This window comes from Callithrix jacchus, chromosome 6 (assembly GCF_049354715.1).
Source record: "Callithrix jacchus isolate 240 chromosome 6, calJac240_pri, whole genome shotgun sequence".
Lineage (NCBI taxonomy): Eukaryota > Metazoa > Chordata > Mammalia > Primates > Cebidae > Callithrix > Callithrix jacchus.
Window position 1 is genome coordinate 24,330,437 of NC_133507.1, and position 22,160 is coordinate 24,352,596.

The 22,160-nt window shown below is 42.3% G+C and overlaps 1 protein-coding gene and 1 pseudogene across 1 annotated transcript in view; both read right to left on the reverse strand.

Moving 5' to 3' along the window:
- Window positions 1-18,990, reverse strand: part of BTBD1 (BTB domain containing 1) — a 59,395-nt gene extending 40,405 nt beyond the window's left edge. The window contains exons 1-2 of the mRNA XM_002749179.6: window positions 18,519-18,990; window positions 4,371-4,527 (exon numbers count right to left, since the gene is read on the reverse strand). Of these exons, the coding sequence (XP_002749225.1) occupies window positions 4,371-4,527; window positions 18,519-18,919 (558 nt within the window). The 5' untranslated portion in view covers window positions 18,920-18,990. The remainder of the gene's footprint in view (window positions 1-4,370; window positions 4,528-18,518) is intronic.
- LOC100895638 (KRAB domain-containing protein 1 pseudogene) lies at window positions 570-1,242 on the reverse strand (annotated as a pseudogene).
- Window positions 18,991-22,160: the final 3,170 nt, after the last annotated feature.

Here is a 22,160-nt window from a genome sequence, read left to right on the forward strand (position 1 = left end):
TGAAGCAGTACATTTTTATAAGGTAAAATTCTAATAACATATTTTAATTTTTTATAAAAATTATCTTATTCGAGGTAGCAAAAGTCTGTCACCCCTTACATTACACAGGCAATATCAAGTTTCCTATGGAATCTATTGCTGTTTCTTATGGTCAAATAAATTTTCTCAAAACAGACTTTGACTTTGGCATTATCTCTGATGACACTTCATAAAAAGTATTTTTCCCTCTATAAATCATGCTGGTACAGTATACTGGCACTTTGTTTTATAGAGAAGCTGGCATTGGCCCTCTTAAGTAAATGAACATGCTCAATTCAAATGACTCACTTGGCAGGAACAAGAAGTTTCACATGACAATTTATGGGCTAATTCATATGACTCCACCAGTGAAAAATGTAATATTGGAATCTCAGACCAACAAGATACTGAAAAGTTCTTTTTTTTCGTCATAGTGATACCTGTTTACCCTTGCTACTCAAAATGTGGTCCAGAAACACAGGTGATCTCTTAAGGTCTGTTAGAAATGTACTCTCAGGCCCTATTCTGGTCCTACTGAACCAGAATCTGCATTTTTTTTTTACATCAAAATGAATTATTTTAATGAATGAAAAACATTAACTACAGAAAGTAGTCTACAGAAAAAGAAAATGTGCATTTGACATCATTTAAGGTGGCTCTTACATCAAGTCCTGACTTGGAAAACTGGTATTTAAATGTCAAGAATTAAGCCTTTCTCCTGTCTTCCCAGCATCGACGATTTTGAAGAATTTTTGATTTTATTACATATAACATTGCTTTAGCTAAGTAAGTATATCTTCTCAGTTCTGAGTGTCCTATAAAGCCTGCTCTCCAGTCCCTCCTGCTTAGGACTCCCTGTGGTTGGGTGAAACAGGGCTCTTTCCCTTGCTCCAGATGAGAGACCAAAGCTGGTTTAGAAGTCGGTGGTACTGCTACAAAGGCCACAGCCTCATAGTTCTCCAGCATCACATCCCTGTATAAGGCTCTCTGGTCAGGCACCATGATGGCCCATTCCTTCTTAGTGAAGTACACAGCCACGTCATCAAAAGCCACTGATTCCTGGGGCCTGGCTGTTGAGGACACAGTTGTCATCCTCTGACCTCTTTTATTCTTTTCTTGGGTAAAGGTAAAAGACTCAGGTGCGTAGGTTCTCGGTGGCCTCTGCAGCTTTTCAGCAAGCAGAGATGGTGACTGCTACTTGTCGAACCTCACAAACCAAATCTCGCCCAGAATCTGCATTTTAATTGCCAAAGTTTTATTTATTGGTTTCTGAATTTATACCTCAGCTTTTAAAATAAAAGTAGTTAAATGATCCTCACTACATGCATTAAAACTCCTTGGACAATAAAGAATCTTATGAATATCAACTTATTTACTAGATTTTAATAACAAATTCAAAAGATAAAAAAATGCAGAGATACCACTTATTAGTTATATGACTTTGGTCAAGTTGCTTCACTTCAATTTCCTTACTTTAAAATGATGATAATGGCCAGGGGCGATGGCTCACACCTGTGATCCCAGCACTTAGGAGGCCGAGGCGGGCAGATCATGAAGTCAGGAGTTCGAGACCAGCCCCACCAACATGGTGAAACCCCATCTCTACTAAAAATACTAAAATTAGCTGGGCATGGTGGCGCACACCTGTAATGCCAGCTACTCAGGAGGCTGAGACAGGAGAAGTGCTTGAACACAGGAGGCAGAAGTTGCAGTGAGCCGAGGCCACTGCACTCCAGCCTGGGCAACAGAGCAAGACTCCATCTCAAAAAAATTAAAAAAAAAAAAAATGTGATAAGAAAATCTTTATTTTGAAAACCTATACCTCATAAAGTTATTGTAAAGATTAAATGAATTAATGTACACAAAATGCTGAGAAAGGTGCCTGGCACACAATTATCACCCAGTACATTCTGCTATTATTATCAGTATCACCAAACCTTAACAATTGTTGATTTCAGGTGAGTCCTTAGTTTTACCACTGCTGTCTAATGTGTAATAAGATGTTAACTTCTGTAAGCTTCCATTTTCCATCTTTAAAAAGCGAATAAGGAGATAATAGGTGGGGCACGGTGGCTCAGGTCTGTAATCCCAGCACTTTGGGAGGCTGAGGCAGGTGGATCACTTGAGGTCAGGAGTTCAAGACCAGCTCGGCCAACATGGTGAAACCCGTCTCTACTAAAAATACAAAAATTAGCCGGGCATGTTGGCGCACACCTGTAATCCCAGCTACTTGGGTGGCTGAAGCAGGAGAATCGCTTGAACCTGGGAGGTGGGGTGGAGGCTGCAGTGAGCTGAACTGCACCACTGCACTCCAGGCTGGGCAACAGAGTGCAACTCTCTCAAAATAACAATAATAATAATATTAAACTACATTACAGCATCAAAATGAGAAATAAATGGCATAATATATGTAAAGAGGATAGCTTGGTGTCTGACATACATGGAGTTCTGTAATTATGTCCAGGAAGAAGTGACATTAGAATGTTCTTTCTTCTGTCATTACAAATACTTAATGACAGAAGATGTTTTTAAAAGGTACCAAACATTTTCTAAATGACAGAATGAACAATGAACTGGAAAACAAGAGCTCTGGGCCACGGCCCTACCTAGCCTTGAGGGTTTGGAAAGGCAATTAACTAGCCCAGGTTTTAATTCTCCCATTTGTAAAATGAGAGGGTTGAGCTAGGGGCCATCAATGATTATTTCCAGTACTAATATCAAATGAGATATTTTAACACCACAGAATTTTAAAGACAATTTTTACAAGACTATTACAATATTGTCTAAAAAGAAAAAAACTGTTTATATACAAAGCATAAAGCTCAGATTACACATTTAACACATGATAAATACTACATGTTAAGGGCTGGTTAAAGGTTCCATAGTTGTGTTCAGTTTGTAAAAATTCATTAGACTACACACTTACAATATGTGTACTTTTCTTTTTCTTTTTTTGTTTTAGATGGAGTTTTGTTCTTGGTTGCCCAGGCTGGAGTGCATGGCGCTATCTCAGCTCACGGCAACCTTCACATCTGAGTTCAAGTGATTCTCTTGCTCAGCCTCCTGAGTAGCTGAGATTACAGGCATGCACCACCATGCCCGGCTAATTTTGTACTTTTAGTAGAGACAGTTTCTCCATGTTGGTCAGGCTGGTCTCAAATTCCCAATCTTAAGTGATTCACCTGCCTTGGCCTCCCAAAGTGCTGGGATTACAGGCATGAGCCACCATGTTCGGCCTCTTTTTCTTTTTTTAAGACAGAGTTTATCTCTATCACCCAAGCTGGACTGCAATGGTGTGACCTCGGCTCACTGCAACCTCTGCCTCCCAGGTTCAAACAATTCTCCTGCCTCAGTCTCCTAAGTAGCTGGGATTACAGGCATGTGCCACCATGCTCAGCTAATTTTTGTATTTTTAGTAGAGACTGGGTTTTGCCTCGGCCTCCCAAAGTGCTGGGATTAAAGGCATGGCCACCATGCCCAGCCACGATATATGTAATTTTCAATATGAATCCTATACTTAGTGAAAACTTAAAAATGTCAGAAAAAGAATATTTCATATAAACCTAAAACTTTAACTCCTTCAGGAGTGAATCAGCAAGTTTCCAGATTATAGGTCCAAAGATCGTGAATCCTGGAACTTCTCAGGACTTGAAATATTCCATCTTTATTCCAGATCCAACAAAATTTGAGAACAAAGACATTCATAAAATCTCATGCTTTCATACTCTCAATCATGAGCAGAAACAACACTGGATCTCAATCTCATCTCTAGTCCTAAATAGCGATCTAACTTTGAGTCACAACACCCCACTTATATATATAAGGCTTTAGGTTCTTCACCTATATGATTCAGCACTGTATTAACTCTAATATGCCTTTTTTTTTTTTTGAGATGGAGTCTTGCTCTGTCTCCCAGGCTGTCCACCTCCCCACCCCGATTTAAGTGATTCTTCTGCCTCAGCCTCCTGAGTAGCTAGCATTACAGGCCTGTGCCACTATGCCCACCTAATTTTTGTACTTTTTGTAGAGATGGGGTTTCAGCATTTGGCCAGGCTGGTCTTGAACTCCTAACCTCAAGTGATCCACTCGCCTCAGCCTCCCAAAGTCTTGGAATTACAGGCATGAACCACCACGCATGGCCCTTAATATATTTTTCAATTCTAAAATCTTATACTTTTCAATTCTAAAATCTTATGGATCTGACATATTTCCCAGATTTGTATTATAAAAATAATTATATATACTTTAAAATTATAAGCTAGAATTAATTATCCAGGAAATATTAGAAACCCACATATAGTTTACTCAATTTTTAAACTATAATGATACATACCTTAGCTACATTTACTTACCTGAGTAAGTAGCATAAAGGCATTATCTGCCCTAAGATGTTTGGTGAGAAATTCCACACAATGTGCTTCCAAGGCTGGGACTGCATATTTCTTGGCGGTATAAAGAGTGGTCATAACTGTTTCTGGACCAATTTGAACTTCATCAGAATACAGAAATCTGGAAAGCAATTGGCACACTTGCAGAGATGATCATTAATGTCTTAGATAAGCAATCCATCAGAGTTAAATCTCTGAGGAATATTTATTTTTATTATTTTGCATTTTCATCCATCCATCCATCCATCCATCCATCCATCCATCCATCCATCCACAGGGTCTTGATCGACTCCAGGCTGGAGTGCAGTGGCTCACTGCAGCTTCAACCTCTCTGGCTCAAGCAATCCTCCCACCTCAGCTCCCTAAGTAGCTGGGACTACAAGTTTACACCACCATACCTGGCTAATTTTTTATTTTTTATAGAGACAGGTTTCACCACATTGCCCAGACTGGTCTTGAACTCCTGGCCATTCTCCCACCTCAGCCTCCCAAAGTGCTGGGAGAATATTTTAAAATATAATGAGCAAACCAAAAAATAATCTGAAATTTTTATCATGACATAGAGGCATAAGAATGATATAATGGACTCTGGAGACTGGAGCTGGGTGTGGAAGGGTGGGAGGGGAGTGAAGGATAAAAGACTATACATTGGGTATAGTGTACACTGCTCAGGTAACAAGTGCACCAAATCTCAGAAATCACTACTAAAAAGCTTATCCATGTAATCACAAACCACCTGTTCCTAAAAAACGACCGAAATAAAAATAAATCTGTATTACCTTTGCAATCTACAGGGCATGTACACATACATCACCTAATTTTATTCTTTCTTAATTCTGAGGATTATTATTACTTAATCATGAGACAAATCTGTCTCCAAGCCACCCTCAGAGTTCTTTGTAGCACCCCACTGCTGCTTAGGACAACAGAGGTTCACTTATCTTTCCCTCATCAAAAGATGTTCACTTAATTAAATCTGCAGGTGGCTGAAGTCGCATCTCTAAATGTTAAAATATTCATTGATTTCTTGATAATAGTGCCTTCTTATTCTGGGCATCTTCTAACCTCTTATTTTTATCCCAGAATTACCATAATGACCACAGATTAGAGTACTGGCGCTTGGAAGGAATGAAGCAACTTAATAATATATTAAATGACTCCATCTTGCTACATACTTTGTAGTATTTAGGTCCGATTTTTCTCTAAAAATATTATCTAGCAGCCCAATGTTGCCCTCCTCCTACTTCACTCTTCCTAACTGGTATGTTGAGAGAGAAATCAGCTTTATAGAACTGAGAAAAGGTGAGGAGGGAAAGCATCAGGATAAATAGCTAATGCATGCTGGGCTTAATGTCCAGGTGATAGGTTGGCAGGTGCAGTAAACCACCATGGCACATGTTTACCTATGTAACAAACCTGCACATCCTGCGCATGTATCCCGGAACTTAAAATAAAATTTATTTATTCATTTTTTTTGAGATGGAGTCTCGCTCTGTCGCCCAGGCGCAATCTACAACCTCTACCTCCCTGGTTCAAGTGATTCATCTGCCTCGGCCTCCCAATTAGCTGGGACTACAGATGTGAGTCACCACGCCCGGCTAATTTTTTGTATTTTTAGTAGAGACGGGGTTTCACTGTGTTAGCTAGGATGGTCTTGATCTCCTGACCTCGCGATCTGCCCTCCCCTCCCCGGCCTCACAAAGTGTTGGCATTACAGGCGTAAGCCACTGCCCTGGCCTAAAATAAAATTTAAAAAAACAGGCTGAGCACAGTGGTTCACACCTGTATTCCCAACATTTTAAGAGGCTGAGGCGAGTGGATCACTTGAGGTCAGGAGTTCAAGACCAGCCTCATCAACATGGTGAAACCCCATCTCTACTAAAAATACAAAAATTAGCCAAGTGTGGTGGCAGTTGCCTGTAATCCCAGCTACTTGGGAGGCTGAGACAGGAGAATTGCGTGAACCCGGGAGGCAGAGGTTGCTGTGAGTCAAGATCACGTCACTGCATTCTGGCATGGGTGACAAAGCCAGACTCTGTCTCAAAAATAAATAAATAGTAATTTATTTTTTAAAAAAGAACTGAGAAAAAGTGAAGAATCCCAGTGAAGACCTGGGTGCTTCTTGTTCAACTACACTTGAGCTTGTGCATATCATCTTTAGGTCCCCCTCTGCGGCTCCTCAGAGACCCTTGTGCTTACTGCTCAAGTCTCAGCTCCACTTATGATAGCTGAGACTACTGGAGAAGTATGGCATTAAGAACCTTTCTTTCTTTCTTTTCTTTTTTTTTTGAGACAGAGTCTCGCTCTGCTGCCCAGGCTAAAGTGCAGTGGCACAATCTCAGCTCACTGCGCAACGTCCACCTCTCAGGTACAAGTGATTCTCCTGTCTTAGCCTCCCGAGTAGCTGGGATTACAGGAGTGCACCACCACACCCGGCTAGTTTTTGTATTTTTAGTAGAATCCAGGTTTCACCTTGTTGGCTAGGCTGATCTTGAACTCCTGACCTCAGGACCACCTCAGCCTCCTAAAGTGCTGGAATGTCAGGCATGAGCCACCGCATCCAGCAAGAACCATTATTTCATTTTGGTGATACTTAACGACATAAGAACACTTTAGAAAAAAAAATTTTTTAAGATTATTTACCCAGAAGACTCAGACCCAAGAAGCCTTGTATATAAGCTCCCAGAACACTTACTATACTTGTATTTCCAGGACTGAAGTTGTAAAATGCGGGTTAAAGAAAACCCATTATCTTCTTTCAGAATACTTGTATTACACTGAGGTTAAGTGAGGAAAGTTAAGTGCAATTTCCCTCTACCTTTCAATTTCCTCATTTTATTCCGATGGCCATAATCACCATGCACAATGAAACTCTGGCCTGTTACATCCCCCACTTCCCACCCTAACCAAATCCTGGCACTGCACTGATCAGTCATCTTTACAACTATCTCAAGTGGAGGTATACTACCCTATATCTCAGGTTCAAAGGCAAGGGTGCTGTTTTTCAGGATCACATTTTTCTTACATACTTTTTCCCCCTGAAATCTTCTTTTAGAGACTCCTCAGTCAACTGTATCATCCTCATAATACTCACTTGAGATTATGTAGCATACTCTGTGATAAATACAAGGAATTAAAAACAAAGGAAGGCATAGTCCTTTATGGCCAAAGGGAGACAAATGAATAAAACCAGAGAGAAAGCTACCATTTGTTGAGTGTCTGCCACATGACAAATGCCAATTCATTTAATCCTTTCACATGGAAGGAAGGTGCTATTCCCTGTATTTTAATAAGAAAACCAAGGCTGAGGAAACAACTGTTTACCCTAAGACATCATTTCTGAGCTTCTGACGGTTTTCAGAGCCGTACAACAAGGCCAAGAGGAAACAGACTACTTGGGTTTGAGTTTGTTCTGCCACTTGCTAGCCATGTGACTTCAGCAAGTTATCATCGATGCCTGCTTCTCTAAAAAGATGAGAATAACAGCACCTACTTTATAATGTTGTGAGGATTAACATAAACTAAAACACAAGGCGTTTTGAATAATGCCTGACAAAAAATTTGCCTCAGTAAATATTAGCTATTTATCTGTATGTTGTCTCCAATTTTTTACCATTATTTCCCTCTGCATTTTGGAAGATTCCTCACCATTATCTTCTGGTGCCCTCCTATTTTTCTCCCCAGCAATCACATTTGAATTTCTACAAATCCTTGCTTCTTTATCATTCATTCCCTTTTTCTCCACAGCATGATGTCCTGGTTTTTTTTTTTTTGAGACGGAGTTTCGCTCTTGTTACCCAGGCTAGAGTGCAATGGCGCAATCTCGGCTCACCGCAACCTCCACCTCCTGGGTTCAGGCGATTCTCCTGCCTCAGCCTCCTGAGTAGCTGGGATTACAGGCATGCACCACCGTGCCCAGCTAATTTTTTGTAATTTTTAGTAGAGACGGGGTTTCACCATGTTGACCAAGATGGTCTCGATCTGTTGACCTCGTGATCCACCCGCCTCGGCCTCCCAAAGTGCTGGGATTACAGGCTTGAGCCACCGCGCCCAGCCGATGTCCTGGTTTTATGAAGCAAAAGCTTTCAGAAGTCTCCAAGATGACATTAACCAAAGTTTTTAAAGTTTCCTTGAGGATCAGCTGTTGTGTTTATCTTAGTCTTTGTCATTCATGTTCTGCTGTTCCTTAAATGTCAGATGATTAAACACTGTCTCCAACTTCACTATGCTAAGCAGCTGGTCTGTTTTCAAGATAAAACTCTCTCCAAAACAGAAAGATTGGCTGGGAGCTCTGCATATGTGGGAGGCTTGTTGACTGGCACCTGGCATTAGAGTGGGAAGCCAGCCCTTGGGGCAGGGACCCCTCAAGGCCATTAAGTAAAGAGCTTAACCCTGGGGTCCCAAAGCCATATCCAGCAGACTCAGTTCTTCTCAGGCAGTCTGTTCAATTTATCTCAAAAAGCCTGTCCATTGTCACGGGGAGTAAGTCTGCAACAACTGGTTAAGGGGATGGTCTATACACAGGCTTTAATTAATTTCCACGTTTTAGCACTACCTTCTCATTTCCGCCTTCCTTATTTCCAACTCCTAGCCAAGAACTTTGTTGGGGTTCTGCCAGGAAAGGCACTCCCAGCTCTGCTGCAGCTTTGAAAGCTCTGGATTCTGGGCTCCAGATTCATCTACTCTAGTTCATCCATCAACCAGCTTCCAACTTCTTTGTCCCTTTCTACACTGTTGGCCCTTCCAACCTCTCTTTTTCTCTTCATTGTAACAGACTTACTTTGTTTTTTTTTTGTATTTCTTAATAATCATTTTAACTGAGAGAGACAGAATGCTGACAGCATCCTCAATTCCCTTCTTAAACTAGAAATCCATGAAATTTTTGTTTTAGGCCGGGTGAGGTGGCTCATGCATGTAATCCCAGCACTTTGGGTGGTCAAGGTGGGTAGATGATTTGAGGCTATGAGTTTGAGACTAGCCTGGCCAACATGGTGAAACCCCATCTCTGCTAAATATACAAAACTTAGCTGAGTGTGGTGGCACACGCCTGTAATCCCAGCTATTTGGGAGGTTGAGGCAGGAGAATCCCTTGAATCTGGGAGGCAGAAGTTGCTTTGAGCTGAGATTGCCTCACTGCACTCCAGCCTGGGCAAGAGTGAGAATCCAAAAATATAAATAAATACATTTTTAAGGACAAGGTAGAAGTCTAGAAGTCTTTACATGCTTGCCTTTATTTATTTTTGTCAGGTAAAAATTACTAGAGTTGTAAAACAGAGCAGAAACGTGAGGCCTTTATCACCATTTGCCCTTGAGTAGATATACATGAAGAGGACAAGTGCCACAAACCTATATATGGTTCTATGAAAATCTATGTGGGCTTTGACTTAAGGAGATCTGGAAAAGGTCTGTAGAGAAATTTCTGCTTGAGATTAGATCTAAAAGACTAAAAAGATGGTGGGAAGTACACTCCAGAAACAAGAGAGAATAGCCATTTTATATTATTTTGTATGAAATCACCTATTCAAATTGCTTTCATCAAATTATTCTTTGGTAATATACCTTTGGCTTATATAACAAGGAACATTTTTTAAAAACAACTATGTATCTGAAGATACAGATTGAAGACACTTCATTACAGCCATGTCTTCTATAAGAAGGGATCTCATAAGGAGATCCCTTTTTTTTAAACTCATCTAATTCTTAGATTTGTGCATCTCCTAAGCAGTTGCCTTGTTTTTAATCCATGAATAATTACTGTCCACCAAGTTTCCCTTTTTGCATTAGCTGCTAAGATAATTAAAGTTTATTGCTTACTTATAGCGTACATTTTGTTTTTGAAACAGGGTCTCATTGTCCCCCAGGTGGAGGGTGGTAGCATGAACATAGCTCACTGTATCCTCGAATTCCTGGCCTCAAGGGATCCTCTTGCTTCAGCCTCTGAAGTAGCTAACACTACAGGCACATCCCACTACGCTCAGCTAATTTTTTTTTTTTTTATTTTTTGTAGAGCTGGGGTCTTGCTATGTTTCCCAAGCTAGTTTCAAACTGGTCTCAAGCAATCCTCCCGCCTTGGCCTCCCCAAGTGCTGGGATTACAGGCCTGAGTGACTGTAGCCAGCTTGACAGCATACATTTTTCTATTAGCTTCACTCTTGACTCTAGTTTCTTACGCTTGTGTTTCTTATAAGATATTTTAAGTTCTTTTTGGTACACTGCAAATTAAAAATAAATACTAGACAATAAACAAGAAAAGGATCTCTGTGTATCTTATATTTTTAATTTATTTGCTAATACAGCATGAGGCACACTGTGCGCATGTGTTTAAGTCTAAATAAATACACATTAATTGACTACACAATTCAGTACAGGTGTCTATGTAACGTTGAAAGGAAAAAATTTTTTTTTTTTTGAGACAGAGTTTCGCTCGTTACCCAGGCTGGAGTGCAATGGCGCCATCTCGGCTCACCGCAACCTCCGTCTCCTGGGTTCAGGCAATTCTCCTGCCTCAGCCTCCTGAGTAGCTGGGATTACAGGCATGCACCACCATGCCCAGCTAATTTTTTGTATTTTTAGTAGAGACAGGGTTTCACCATGTTAACCAGGATGGTCTTGATCTCTTGACTTCGTGATCCACCAGCCTCGGCCTCCCAAAGTGCTGGGATTACAGGCATGAGCCACCGCGCCCGGAAAATATTTTCATTTCTGAAAAAAATTACTTAAAAATCCAAGAATCCGGCCAGGCACAGTGGCTCACGCCTGTAATCCCAGCACTTTGGGAGGAAGAGGTGGGTGGATCATGAGGCCAGGAGTTCAAGACCAGCCTGACCAACACAGTGAAACCCTGCCTCTACTAAAAATACAAAAATTAGCCAAGTGTGGTGGTGGGTACCTGTAATACCAAGCTACTCAGGAGGCTGAGGCAGGAGAATGACTTGAATCGGGAGGCAGAGGTTGCAGTGAGCCAAAATCACACCACTGTACTCCAGCCTGGGTGACCGAGCAAGACTCCATCTCAAAACAAAACAAAACAAAACAAAAACCCAAGAATCCTCTTGGTTCATATGTACACATTTCCTCTACATTATATTTATTAGTTTCTATAATATTAAAAAATAGAAAACTAAGCCAAGGTTCTTAAAATATAAAGATTCAACATGACATTACCACAATTCTTTGTATTTTATTTATTTTTTTAAATTTCAAGTTTACTTGTGATCTGAATTTCTTTGTGTTTTAAAGTGACCATTTAAACTCTCATATACAACCTCTAAGGACAAGAGCACAGAAAAATGATTACATGTCCTCAAATCAGTCCTACTTTCCCCCCAAAATTAATAGTTTTCAAAAATAAATAAATAAAGCTTAGGTTACATTTAATCTAATTAAAAATTTAAAGCCAGGTATGGTAGCTCACTCCTATAATCCCAGTATTTTGGGAGGCCAAGGCAGGTGGATCGCCTGAGGTCAGGAGTTTGAGACCAGCCTGGCCAACAGGGTAAAACCCCATCTCTACTAAAAATACAAAAATTAGCTGGGCATGGTGGCACATACCTGTAATCCCAGCTATTCGGGAGGCCGAAGCAGGAGAACTTTTTGAACCCAGGAGGCAGAGGTTACAGTGAGCCACTGTACAAGATCGTGCCACTGCACTCTTGCCTAGACAACAGTGAGACTGCATCTCAAAAAAACAAAATAATTTTAAAAGCCTAAGGTGAAAACTTGATTTTATATATGAATAATCACAAGATCATGTATAAGAAACTTTGTATCACTATTTATCTGTTCATTTTACTCAAAAATGTTTATTGAGGGACTATACAGTAGGCAGTGTAACAGTCTTAGAGATAAAAATATGGGTAAGACAGCTTTGCCCATAAAAAGCTTACACACAATCAGTCATGCATTACTTAAAGATGGGAATACAGTCTAAGAAAGCCACTGTTAGACAATGTTATCATCGTGCAATTGTCATAGTGTATTCACATAAACCTTGATGGTATAGCCTACTATGCACCTAAGCTATGTGGTATAGCCTATTGCTTCTGGGCTACAAACCAGTACAGCATGTTATTGTACTGAATACTGCAGGCAACTTTAACACATGGCGAGTATTGTGTATCTAAACATAGAAAATGCACAGTAAAAATACTGTATCATAATCTTTATGGCTCCACCATCTTATTTGCGTCCATTATTGACCAAAATGCCATTATGTGGCACATGACTACGGTCTGATACTGAAAATGATTAAAAAGTAATGTCCTAATAACAGAAGTATATATTAGGCACCCATATCTAATAACTAATCTCTAAAGATGGTCCCAAGAAGTCATGCTTTCTAGTATTCATGCCCTTACATAGATTTGTTCCATGATGAATCTGGGTTGGCCCTGTGTGAGCCCCTTTTAACCAACAGATTGTGACTGAGTGAATTATGCCAGTTCCAGACCTACGCCTTTAGGATGCCTGGCAGCTCCTGCTTTTGTGTTCTTGGGAGCCATGAGTCAAGACATCAAGCTACCTTGCTGGAGAGACCAACTAAAGAAGCCTCCTGAAGAGGACCTGAGGCTTAATAAGGAAAGGGAAAAAGGCTCAGCCATCCCAGATTCTGAGTCAAGCCTCCAGATGAGTCCAGCCCCAGCTGCTATCTGACTACAGCTACACAGATGACAAACCACCCAGGTGATTCCAGTCAACCCAAACAACTGTAAAAGATGATAAAACAGGCTGGGCATGGTGGCTCTTTGGGAGGCCAAGGCAGTGGATCATGAGGTCAAGCGATCGAGACCATCCTGGTCAACATAGTGAAACCCTGTCTCTACTAAAAATACAAAAATTAGCTGGGCATGGTGGTGCGTGCCTGTAATCCCAGCTACTTGGGAGGCTGAGGCAGGAGAATTGCTTGAACCAGGGAGGCGGAGGTTGCGGTGAGCCAAGATCGTGCCATTGCACCCCATCCTGGGCAACAAGAACAAAACTCAGTCTCAAAAAAAAGGTAATAAAACAGTTGTTTAAGTCACTAGGTAGTCCAGTGATTTGTTCTACAGCAACAGATAACCAAAACATGCTGTGAGAGATTAGATGAGCACTGTGCAATTTTGCCTGTGGGTGGAATTTGTATAGAGGAGGTAAAGCCTGAAGATTATCTGAACAGTAGTAATTAAGTGTGGAGCCCTGGCAGAAAGACTGAGAAGTACAAAGGTAAGGAGGCCTTAGAAGGCAGGCACTAAAACAAGAAAAAAGCCATTAGTAATTAGGGTTGAAATACTGAGTGGACAGAGAGGAAGAGAGATCAAATCATAAAGGTTTCATGTACTGCTAAAGTGTTTAAACTTCATCTTGCAGGTAAAAAGAAGTCATTAATGTAGTCCCAGCACTTTGGGAGGCCGAGGCGGGTGGATCACAAGGTCAAGAGATCAAGACCATCCTGGTCAACATGGTGAAACCCCGTCTCTACTAAAAATACAAAAAATTAGCTGGGCACGGTGGTACATGCCTGTAATCCCAGCTACTTGGGAGGCTGAGGCAGGAGAATTGCCTGAACCCAGGAGGTGGAGGTTGTGGTGAGCCGAGATCGCGCCATTGCACTCCAGCCTGGGTAACGAGCGAAACTCCATCTCAAAAAAAAAAAAAAAAGAAGTCATTAAAAGATCCTGAATCATATGACAATAAACGGATACTGGAGAGATCAGTGTTAACAGGGTGAATGGAGAGAGTTAAGTCTAAGTAGTCTAGTTGAAGCAATGCAGAAAAAAATGGACAGAGGCAGGTAAAATTCTCAGGAATGGTCTGAAATGGATGAGAAACGTGTAGAACGGAATGAAACCAAACTACAATTTGGAGCTAAGGCCATTAAGTCACTTCCCAGCTGGCCCACAGAATCATAAGCAAGAATAAATTATTGCTTTTGCAGGGGGTTGCTTTATTTATAGCATTAATATGGCAAAAGCTACTGGAGGGCGATAAGAAGTATGCCTGTCTCAAAAGCATTTTTCTGAAATTTAAGTGAGATCACAAAGGAGCTTAGGAACAATTTATGGCACACAGTAAGCACTCATGAAATGTCAGATATTTTTATTATTAACATGTCCATCTGCCTGGGTATAAAACATTCCTTTGCAATGGTCCAGTTGCAAGTGAGGGTCCGGAGCTAAGTAGAGCTTTGGAGACACAGGTGGCAGAGTCAGTGCATCAAGCTCTCACTTTAGTTAATGGGAGAAAGGATGACAGCTGAGGACAGAATCCTGACGAACACTTACCCCATCTGTTCCCCTTCCAACCATCACGTCATTCTCTGTTCCCCGTGGCAACAAAACTCCTGAGAGGATTGTTTACACTAGCTATCTCCAGCTCCTTACCTCCCATTTTCTCCCCAGCCTACTCTAATCAGCTGAAGTCACTCTTGGCAGGGCTATCAATAGCTTCTCTCTTGTCAACACTAAACATCAATTCAATGTCTTCATTTTACCTGACTCTCAACAGTATTTAGCATAACTGACCACTTTCCATAGTTGACAACATTCCCCACTTCTTCCTCGAAATGTTTTGACTTGACTTTCAGGATACTATGCTCCTTGCTTTCTCTTTTAATTCCACTGACAGCTGCTTCTCAGTTTCATTTTATGCTTCTTCTCGGCTACATCTCTACATATTGGAAGATTCCAGAGCTCATCCTTGTACCTCTCTTCACAATCTATATTCCTTCCCTAGGTAATCTCACTTGGTCTCTCAATTTAAATCCCATTCACTCTTAAGTTTCAAATATATGTTCAGCAAGCTATTCCCTAACCTCCAAATTAATATTTCTGTCTACGACCCTACTTGGATGTCTTGGAAGTCCTCTTGGTTGTACCTTCAAAAATATACCCAGAGTTTGACCACATCTCATCATACCCATTACTACTTCCCTGGTACAAGGTACAATTGACCATCACCTCTCACATGGACTACTGCAAAAGCCTCCTCATCTATCACCTTGCTGCCTATTTTACTCCAACCACTGCCAGAAAGCGTTTGTTTTTAAAAAATGTAAATCAGATCAGAGCCACCTGTCACCACCTTTACCTTCCCACCCCCATTCAAAACTCTGCAAAGGCTTTCCATCACATACAAGCTGAAAAAAGTCCTCTCAGTCTCTAAAGCCCTGCACAATCCTGCCTGGCCTTCTTTTTGACCTCATTTCCTACCACTTCCCTCTACTGTGCTCAAGCCACAGTTGGTTCACTCTTGTGTTCCTCCAATAAGAGATCCTTAGTGCCTAAAACAATGCGCTTCCTTGCTGAGAATGTTCCTTCTCTCATAACTCCATTATTTTTCTTCAAAACGTTAATCGGTACTTGACACTGTATCTTTAGTTTCCCCTTACTAGCTTATGTGCTTCATGAGGGCAAGGAATTTTTGTTTATTGCAGTATCCCAAACACCTACAATAGCGACTCACTGTTTCACAAGCACCCCAAAAGGGAGGCATATAGTATTTGTCAAATAAACAACTGAAGAACATCATTTAAAGGTCAGGCAGTTCAAAGCATGCAGTTTCTTAAGGGCTTCAAACTTAAGTTCATAAGCCTGTAAGTAACATTAACTAATTCAAGATGTTTACATGTATGCCCAAACAACCCTGCTTTTCCAACTCAGCAAATACTATCAGGCATCTTTTTGTCATGTATTAGCACGACGTTGTTACACAGCCAGCCAACACTAAGTTTAGAAATCAGTCCCGATATCAATTTCAAAATAGAACAATGAACAGAACCTGAAGGATAAATACAATACCTTGAAATGTAAAAATGTAAAAATGAAAAAGTTTAAAAATGTAAAAAAAAAAATTTATACTGTCCTACATTTCAAACACTCTAAAATTACCTTATTTTCTATTGATGGGAAAGGACTAATTAGCTTCACCGAAAATATGAAATATGCATTTTTCCTCTACATTCTTATCCTAGTAACCTCAATATTTTTTCAAAGTAAAAATTTGCCCCCAAATAGTTTTAGATTTGTGGTTCTCAAATTTAGCTGGTATAAGTACCACTTAGGGAGAGTGTTAAAAATGCTATCAAGGTCTTGCCTCCATATATTATGATACTATAATGAGGAGGGGATCTACACATTTCATAAGCACCCCAGAAGATTATAATGCAGATGGCCCACAGATCATTTTGAAAAATACATCTAGTCTAGAAAATCCAAATGAACTATACCCAATCCTCCTGGTGAACTTCAAATTAAAACTACCTGGATCCTAGCTTTTGAGGTCCTTGCCCCCTTATAAATGTAATTGAACTAAATTACAGAAAATATCAGAAACAAAGAGAAAAGAAGAGAAAAATATACTTTCATCTTACCACTCCACATGCCTTTGCTTAGCACTTTGGTATGTTTCCTTTTATCCTTGTCTCTAGGTTCATTTGTCCCATTTCTTTTCACGTTGTCATCATGGTGCCATTTCAAGTGCTATCTATCATATTTAGTGATTGCATTACTTTTCAGCAAGTGGACCCATCACTGTTTAACCATTCACTACAGCTACTTCCTCACTACTATAAATAATGTTGTAAATATTTTTGTGTGCAACATTTTCTCAGTACTTGAAGGCTTTCTTATGTGTGGAAAGAAAATCTATAGCATCAAACTATTTTCCAAAAGGGTTTTTACCATCATCTTTGTCAGAAAATGCTGCTCAGATGTCACCTTTAAATTTTTTGGTGGGACTAATGGAAGGAAAAAAATGTCACTCTTTTAATTTGCACTTCTTAACTACCAGCAGGTTAAACATTCGTTAATTAGTTGTATTTTTTCTTTCTCTAAGTTATCTATCCTGTCCTTTATCCATTTGTCAATGGAATCTTAGTATTTTGTTTCTAGTTGTGTGAACTTTACATTTATTTTCTTGTTGTTCTTTCTGATTCAACTGTGAGCCTTTGTATCTAACTCTGTCCCATTGACCTGCCTGTTTTTGCTTCAGTACTACCCAAGACTCTGCCACTTTAATAACAACACTTTCTACTCAGGCAGCTATTTAAAACCATCTCGGTATAATGAAATACACAAGGTCTTCAGTGTGAGTTAGCTGTTACCCTGGGCAAGATACTTGACTCTTCTGGGCCTCAGTCCCATTTGTAAAATTGGGGAAAACAATACTTAAGCCTCTCTAACAGGATGGGCTGCGATTAAAAGCTAATAATGCCAAACAATCACATCTTTCCATTACATAAAATTCATCAGATGTCAATCTACTATCCTCACATAACCAACAAGCAAACTCTAACACCAAGGAAGGGATTCATTTATAAGCAAATGTGACCTTGTGTGCAGAAACACGGAGCAGGTAAAGCCTCACTTACCTGTTTTGGTATTTACTTTCCTGGGTCTTGACAACTAATACGTTAATGAAAAACAAAAACAAAAAAGTGGCCAGGCACAGTGGCTCACGCCTGTAATCCCAGAACTTTGAGAGGGTGAGGTGGGCGGATCGCTTGACCCCAGGAGTCTAAGACCAACCTGGGCAACATAGTGAAACCCTAACTGGACCAAAAATAAAAAAAAATTGGCCGGGCGGGGTGGCGCGTACCTGTAGTCCCTGCTACTCCGGAGGCTGAGGTGGGAGGATCACCTGAGCCCGGAGAGATCAAGGCTGCAGTGAGCCATGATCGCGCCACGGTACTCCAGCCTGGGCGACAGGGCAAGACCCCGTCTCAAAAAAAAAGGGGGGGGGAGGGTGTGACAACAACCCCAAAACATCAGTCCTGCAAGACTTTTTCAACTACTCTCTTTCCCCAGACGAAAACATAAAACTTTGCAAATGGGCAATCAGGATCCACCTGATCTATCTTTACCACTTGTCTAATTCTGAAGCCTGGGCGACAATCTACAATTGGAATGCAAAGCTCCTTTCAACCGTAAAACGCACGCTAGCTGGACGGAGAAGAGAGGAATGTATGGTTGACCACTGAGCCGTCTGGCTCATAGATTTCGATTTCGACCCTCCGGAGCATCAGCGGCTCGGGAGTAAACTGAGGCCCCGGGCAGCTCAAAGGAGCCCAGCCCAAGGTCATCGGGTAGTCCGGGCAGGCCGGACCCCCGGGGACATCCCGGCCCGCGCCGCCGCTCACCTCAGCAGCGCCAGGAAGGCGGCGGGCTCCACGTCCGGCAGCTCGATCTCGGCCGATGTTGTGGCCATGCCGCCGTTGAACATGGCGTCGAAGACGGCGCTGCCGGCCGCCAGTACAAACCGGTGGGCGGGGATGCGCTGCGGGCCCCCGGCGGTGGCGGCGCCGCGGCCCTTGCCCAGCACGAAGCGCACATCGCTCAGCAGCTCGGAATTGAAGAGGAAGGCGAAGCGCTCCTTCAGCGACGCCTTGGTCGCCTGCCAGTTGTAGAGAGGTTCCCGCTGGAGGGGGAGTAGGGGCCCCAGAGAGGACGGCGAGGGCGGCGGCGGCGGCCCCGCGGGGCCCGGCTCCGCCTCAGCCCCCGGCGCCTGCTCCCCAGCTGCGGCCGGCCCGAGCGAGGCCATCCTCCAGCTGCACGGCTCCCCAGGCTAGGGACAGAACGCCGCCGCCATCGCCGAGACCGCCTCCGGAGACCGGCACCGCCTCCCTGCCTTCCGGGAAAGGCGCTTCCGGGGGCCTAGCGCCTCCGCCGGCCCCTCCCTGACTGCGCGCGCCCCCGAACGCCTGGGTTGCCGCTGTGCGCGGCCGCGGGAGGTGGGACAGAAGGGGGCTCTGGCTGCCCGAAGGCAGGGGCGTGGGGTGCTCGTCCAAGCCCCGCGCTCCTAGAGGTGGAGCTTCTGCAGGCTGGGTGCGGCCGGGCCCACGGGCACCCACCCGCAGGTTCCACGCCCTGGATATTCTGACTCAGTGGGTCTGGGGTAGGGCCTGAGAATTTGTAATTTTAAGACGCCTCTCGGATCTGCAGACGGCTCGCACTCCTGCCTCTTTCTTCCTCCAGGCCCCTCATCACCAGCTCCAGCGTCCTCGTAATGTATCTAGGACAGGTCCCGAGGAGTGTTTCGTCTGGAAGTGGAGGGGCAAGAGAGTATGGTCAAGGGAACACGTGGGGAGGGGACGACAGGACTTCTTACAGCCCTGTGCCCCAGGCGTGGCCCAGTCACCGCTGTGGATGGCCGCGGAACCTGTGGAAATTCTGGGAGCAGAGGTGGAAGGCTTGGAACTCCGGTGACCTCTCCCTTTCCCTTCTAATTTGCCGTTTTGGTTCAGTGTCCAGGCCTAAGAGACATTTCCCTCTACTGCTTCCATCCCTGTACTTGAAAACCCACCTTCCCTCGTAGCACTTGTTTTCAGTTCTTGCACTGAACACACCACTGCCTAAGCCTGAAATTAAAAAAAAAAAAATTAAAAATTAAACACACACACATAAAAGGCACTATCAACTGTATTACCGCTTTCCAGGCAGTATTTACATGTGGATCATCATGATTAGGGAGACAGAGGCCTTCCTTCCCCCTCTGCAGTGAGGCAGGCCCTGAGTTAAGTCAGCTGTTAAAGGCAGAAAGTAGAAAACCCAAGAAATAGTTTTTGACCAGGCAACTACAGTTGGAAACACCTATTCTTTGTAGGAAGAGCCTTACAGATTACAAATGCCAAGTCAACTTAATAGTAAACCCCAAACCTGGCTTTCTCCTGTAAAATCACTCCACTTGTCAAACCACCAGAGGAGACTTCCAGCTGTTAGGCATTTAGAATGGAAACTGCTTTGGGAGAGGAACGTTCTTGGGAAGAGACTTGTAGTGGTAGGGACTGAAATAGTGGATGCACAACCCCTTCCCCAATGCCAGCTGGCAATTCCTAAAGACAAGGGGACATCGTGCTACAAATGATACCATTATCACACCTAACTAAGTTAACTGTATCATAAAGTCATCTATATGTAATTTTTTTTTTTGAGATGGAGTCTCGCTCTGTTGCCAAGGCTGGAGTGCAATAGCATGATCTCCACTTAACTGCAGCCTCCACCTCCTGGGCTCAAGCGATTTTCCTGCCTCAGCCTTCTGAGTAGCTGGGATTACAGGCACATGCCACTATATCCAACTAATTTTTTGTATTTTTAGCAGAGACAGGGTTTCACCATATTGGTCAGGCTGGTCTCGAACTCCTGACCTCAAGTGATCCGCCCCCCCCCCTCAGCCTCCCAAAGTGCTGACATTACAGGCATGAGCCACCATGCCCAGCCCTATATATAAAATTCAATGTACAGTTATATTTAAGTTTCCTCACTTATCTCAAAATATATCTTTCATAGATGACTTTTTTTCCAACCCAGGATCAAATCAATATTCACATATTACTGGCTGTGTTGACTTCTTTGAAGGTCCGGGGAATTGTGAAGTAGAATGCACCACAATCTGGATTTGCCTGGTGAATTCTATATGATTCATGGTTAGATTCCAGGTTAAACATTTTTGGCAAGAATATGCAGCTGATTTTAAGTACTTCATTGCCTCACTTCAGAAAGCATATGCTGTCCCACTGTTGATGATGCTAAGCTTGATGACTTGGTGAGCCTGTCAGATCTCTCCACTGTAAAGGTGGATGATTCCTATAGTAATCCATGAGGATGACACTCTGAGGCTGTTTGACCAGTCTGTTTCCCCAAAAAGCTTTCACCTACTAGTTTCCATTGATGATTCCGCATCCATTGATGATTCAGAAAATTAATTCAGTTACTACTTTTAAGTGTTATCCAGGTATTCTAATGCAGGCCTTCCATAGATCACACTCTGCAGTATATTATACTAGCTAGTTTAAAAGGAAAAAGATTTAAAACATATAATTAGACATAAGAAAGGATATATAAACATAATTATGGAGATTAAAAATAAAAATATGAGTAAGTCTATTAGTGGCTTTGAAAACATCAAAGAAATGTACTGGTCTAGAAAACCTGGACAATTCAATTATCTACACAGGGTACTAAAACTTTTACAATAATAACCTTCAGGGAAGACTGGTTCCAGATGAGCTAGTTAAACATATTATTATTGTTTTAAAAGAATTGTTTAAAATAATACATGTTTGTTATCCGGTTTCAGCCATAAAGTACCAACTAGTATCTAACTAACCCTCCCACCAAAACCAACTATACAAGCTGGAGTGTGTGTGTGTGTGTGTGTGTGTGTACGTGTGTGTGTGTACGTGTGTGTGTATAAACAACTGTTTGAAGGCATTGTTAAATAAAAAACTTACGGTGGTTTATGCCTGTAATCCCAGCACTTTGGGAGGATGAGGCGGGCAGATTGCCTGAGGTCAGAAGTTGGAGACTAGCCTGGCCAACATGGTGAAACCCTGTCTACTAAAAATACAAAAATTAGCCGGGTGTGGTGGTGCATACCTGTAATTCCAGCTACTTGGGTGGCTGAGGCAGGAGAATTGCTCTAACCTGGGAGGCACAGGATCCAGTGAGCCGAGACTGTGCTACCACACTCCAGCCTGGGCAACAGAGTGAGACTACATTTCCAAAAAAAATAAAGAGAAAGAAAAAAGTTATCCTGACACTAGTTAAAATGGTAAGAAAAACTTTATTCAAGATGATTGCAGCAGGAGCATTGCAACAGGAGAGAGAGATCACAGTTCTGAAAACAACATCAACAGCTGGGCATTTACGGCCAATGAACAAAGTGAAGAGGGTTCAATGGGTGGAAAATTACTAAGATGTTGCATTAAGGGTGAGGGGATTCTTGCTAAGACTGGATTGGGCAGGCCAAAGACAGGATACAGGCCAAGGTAGAGGCCTAGTTG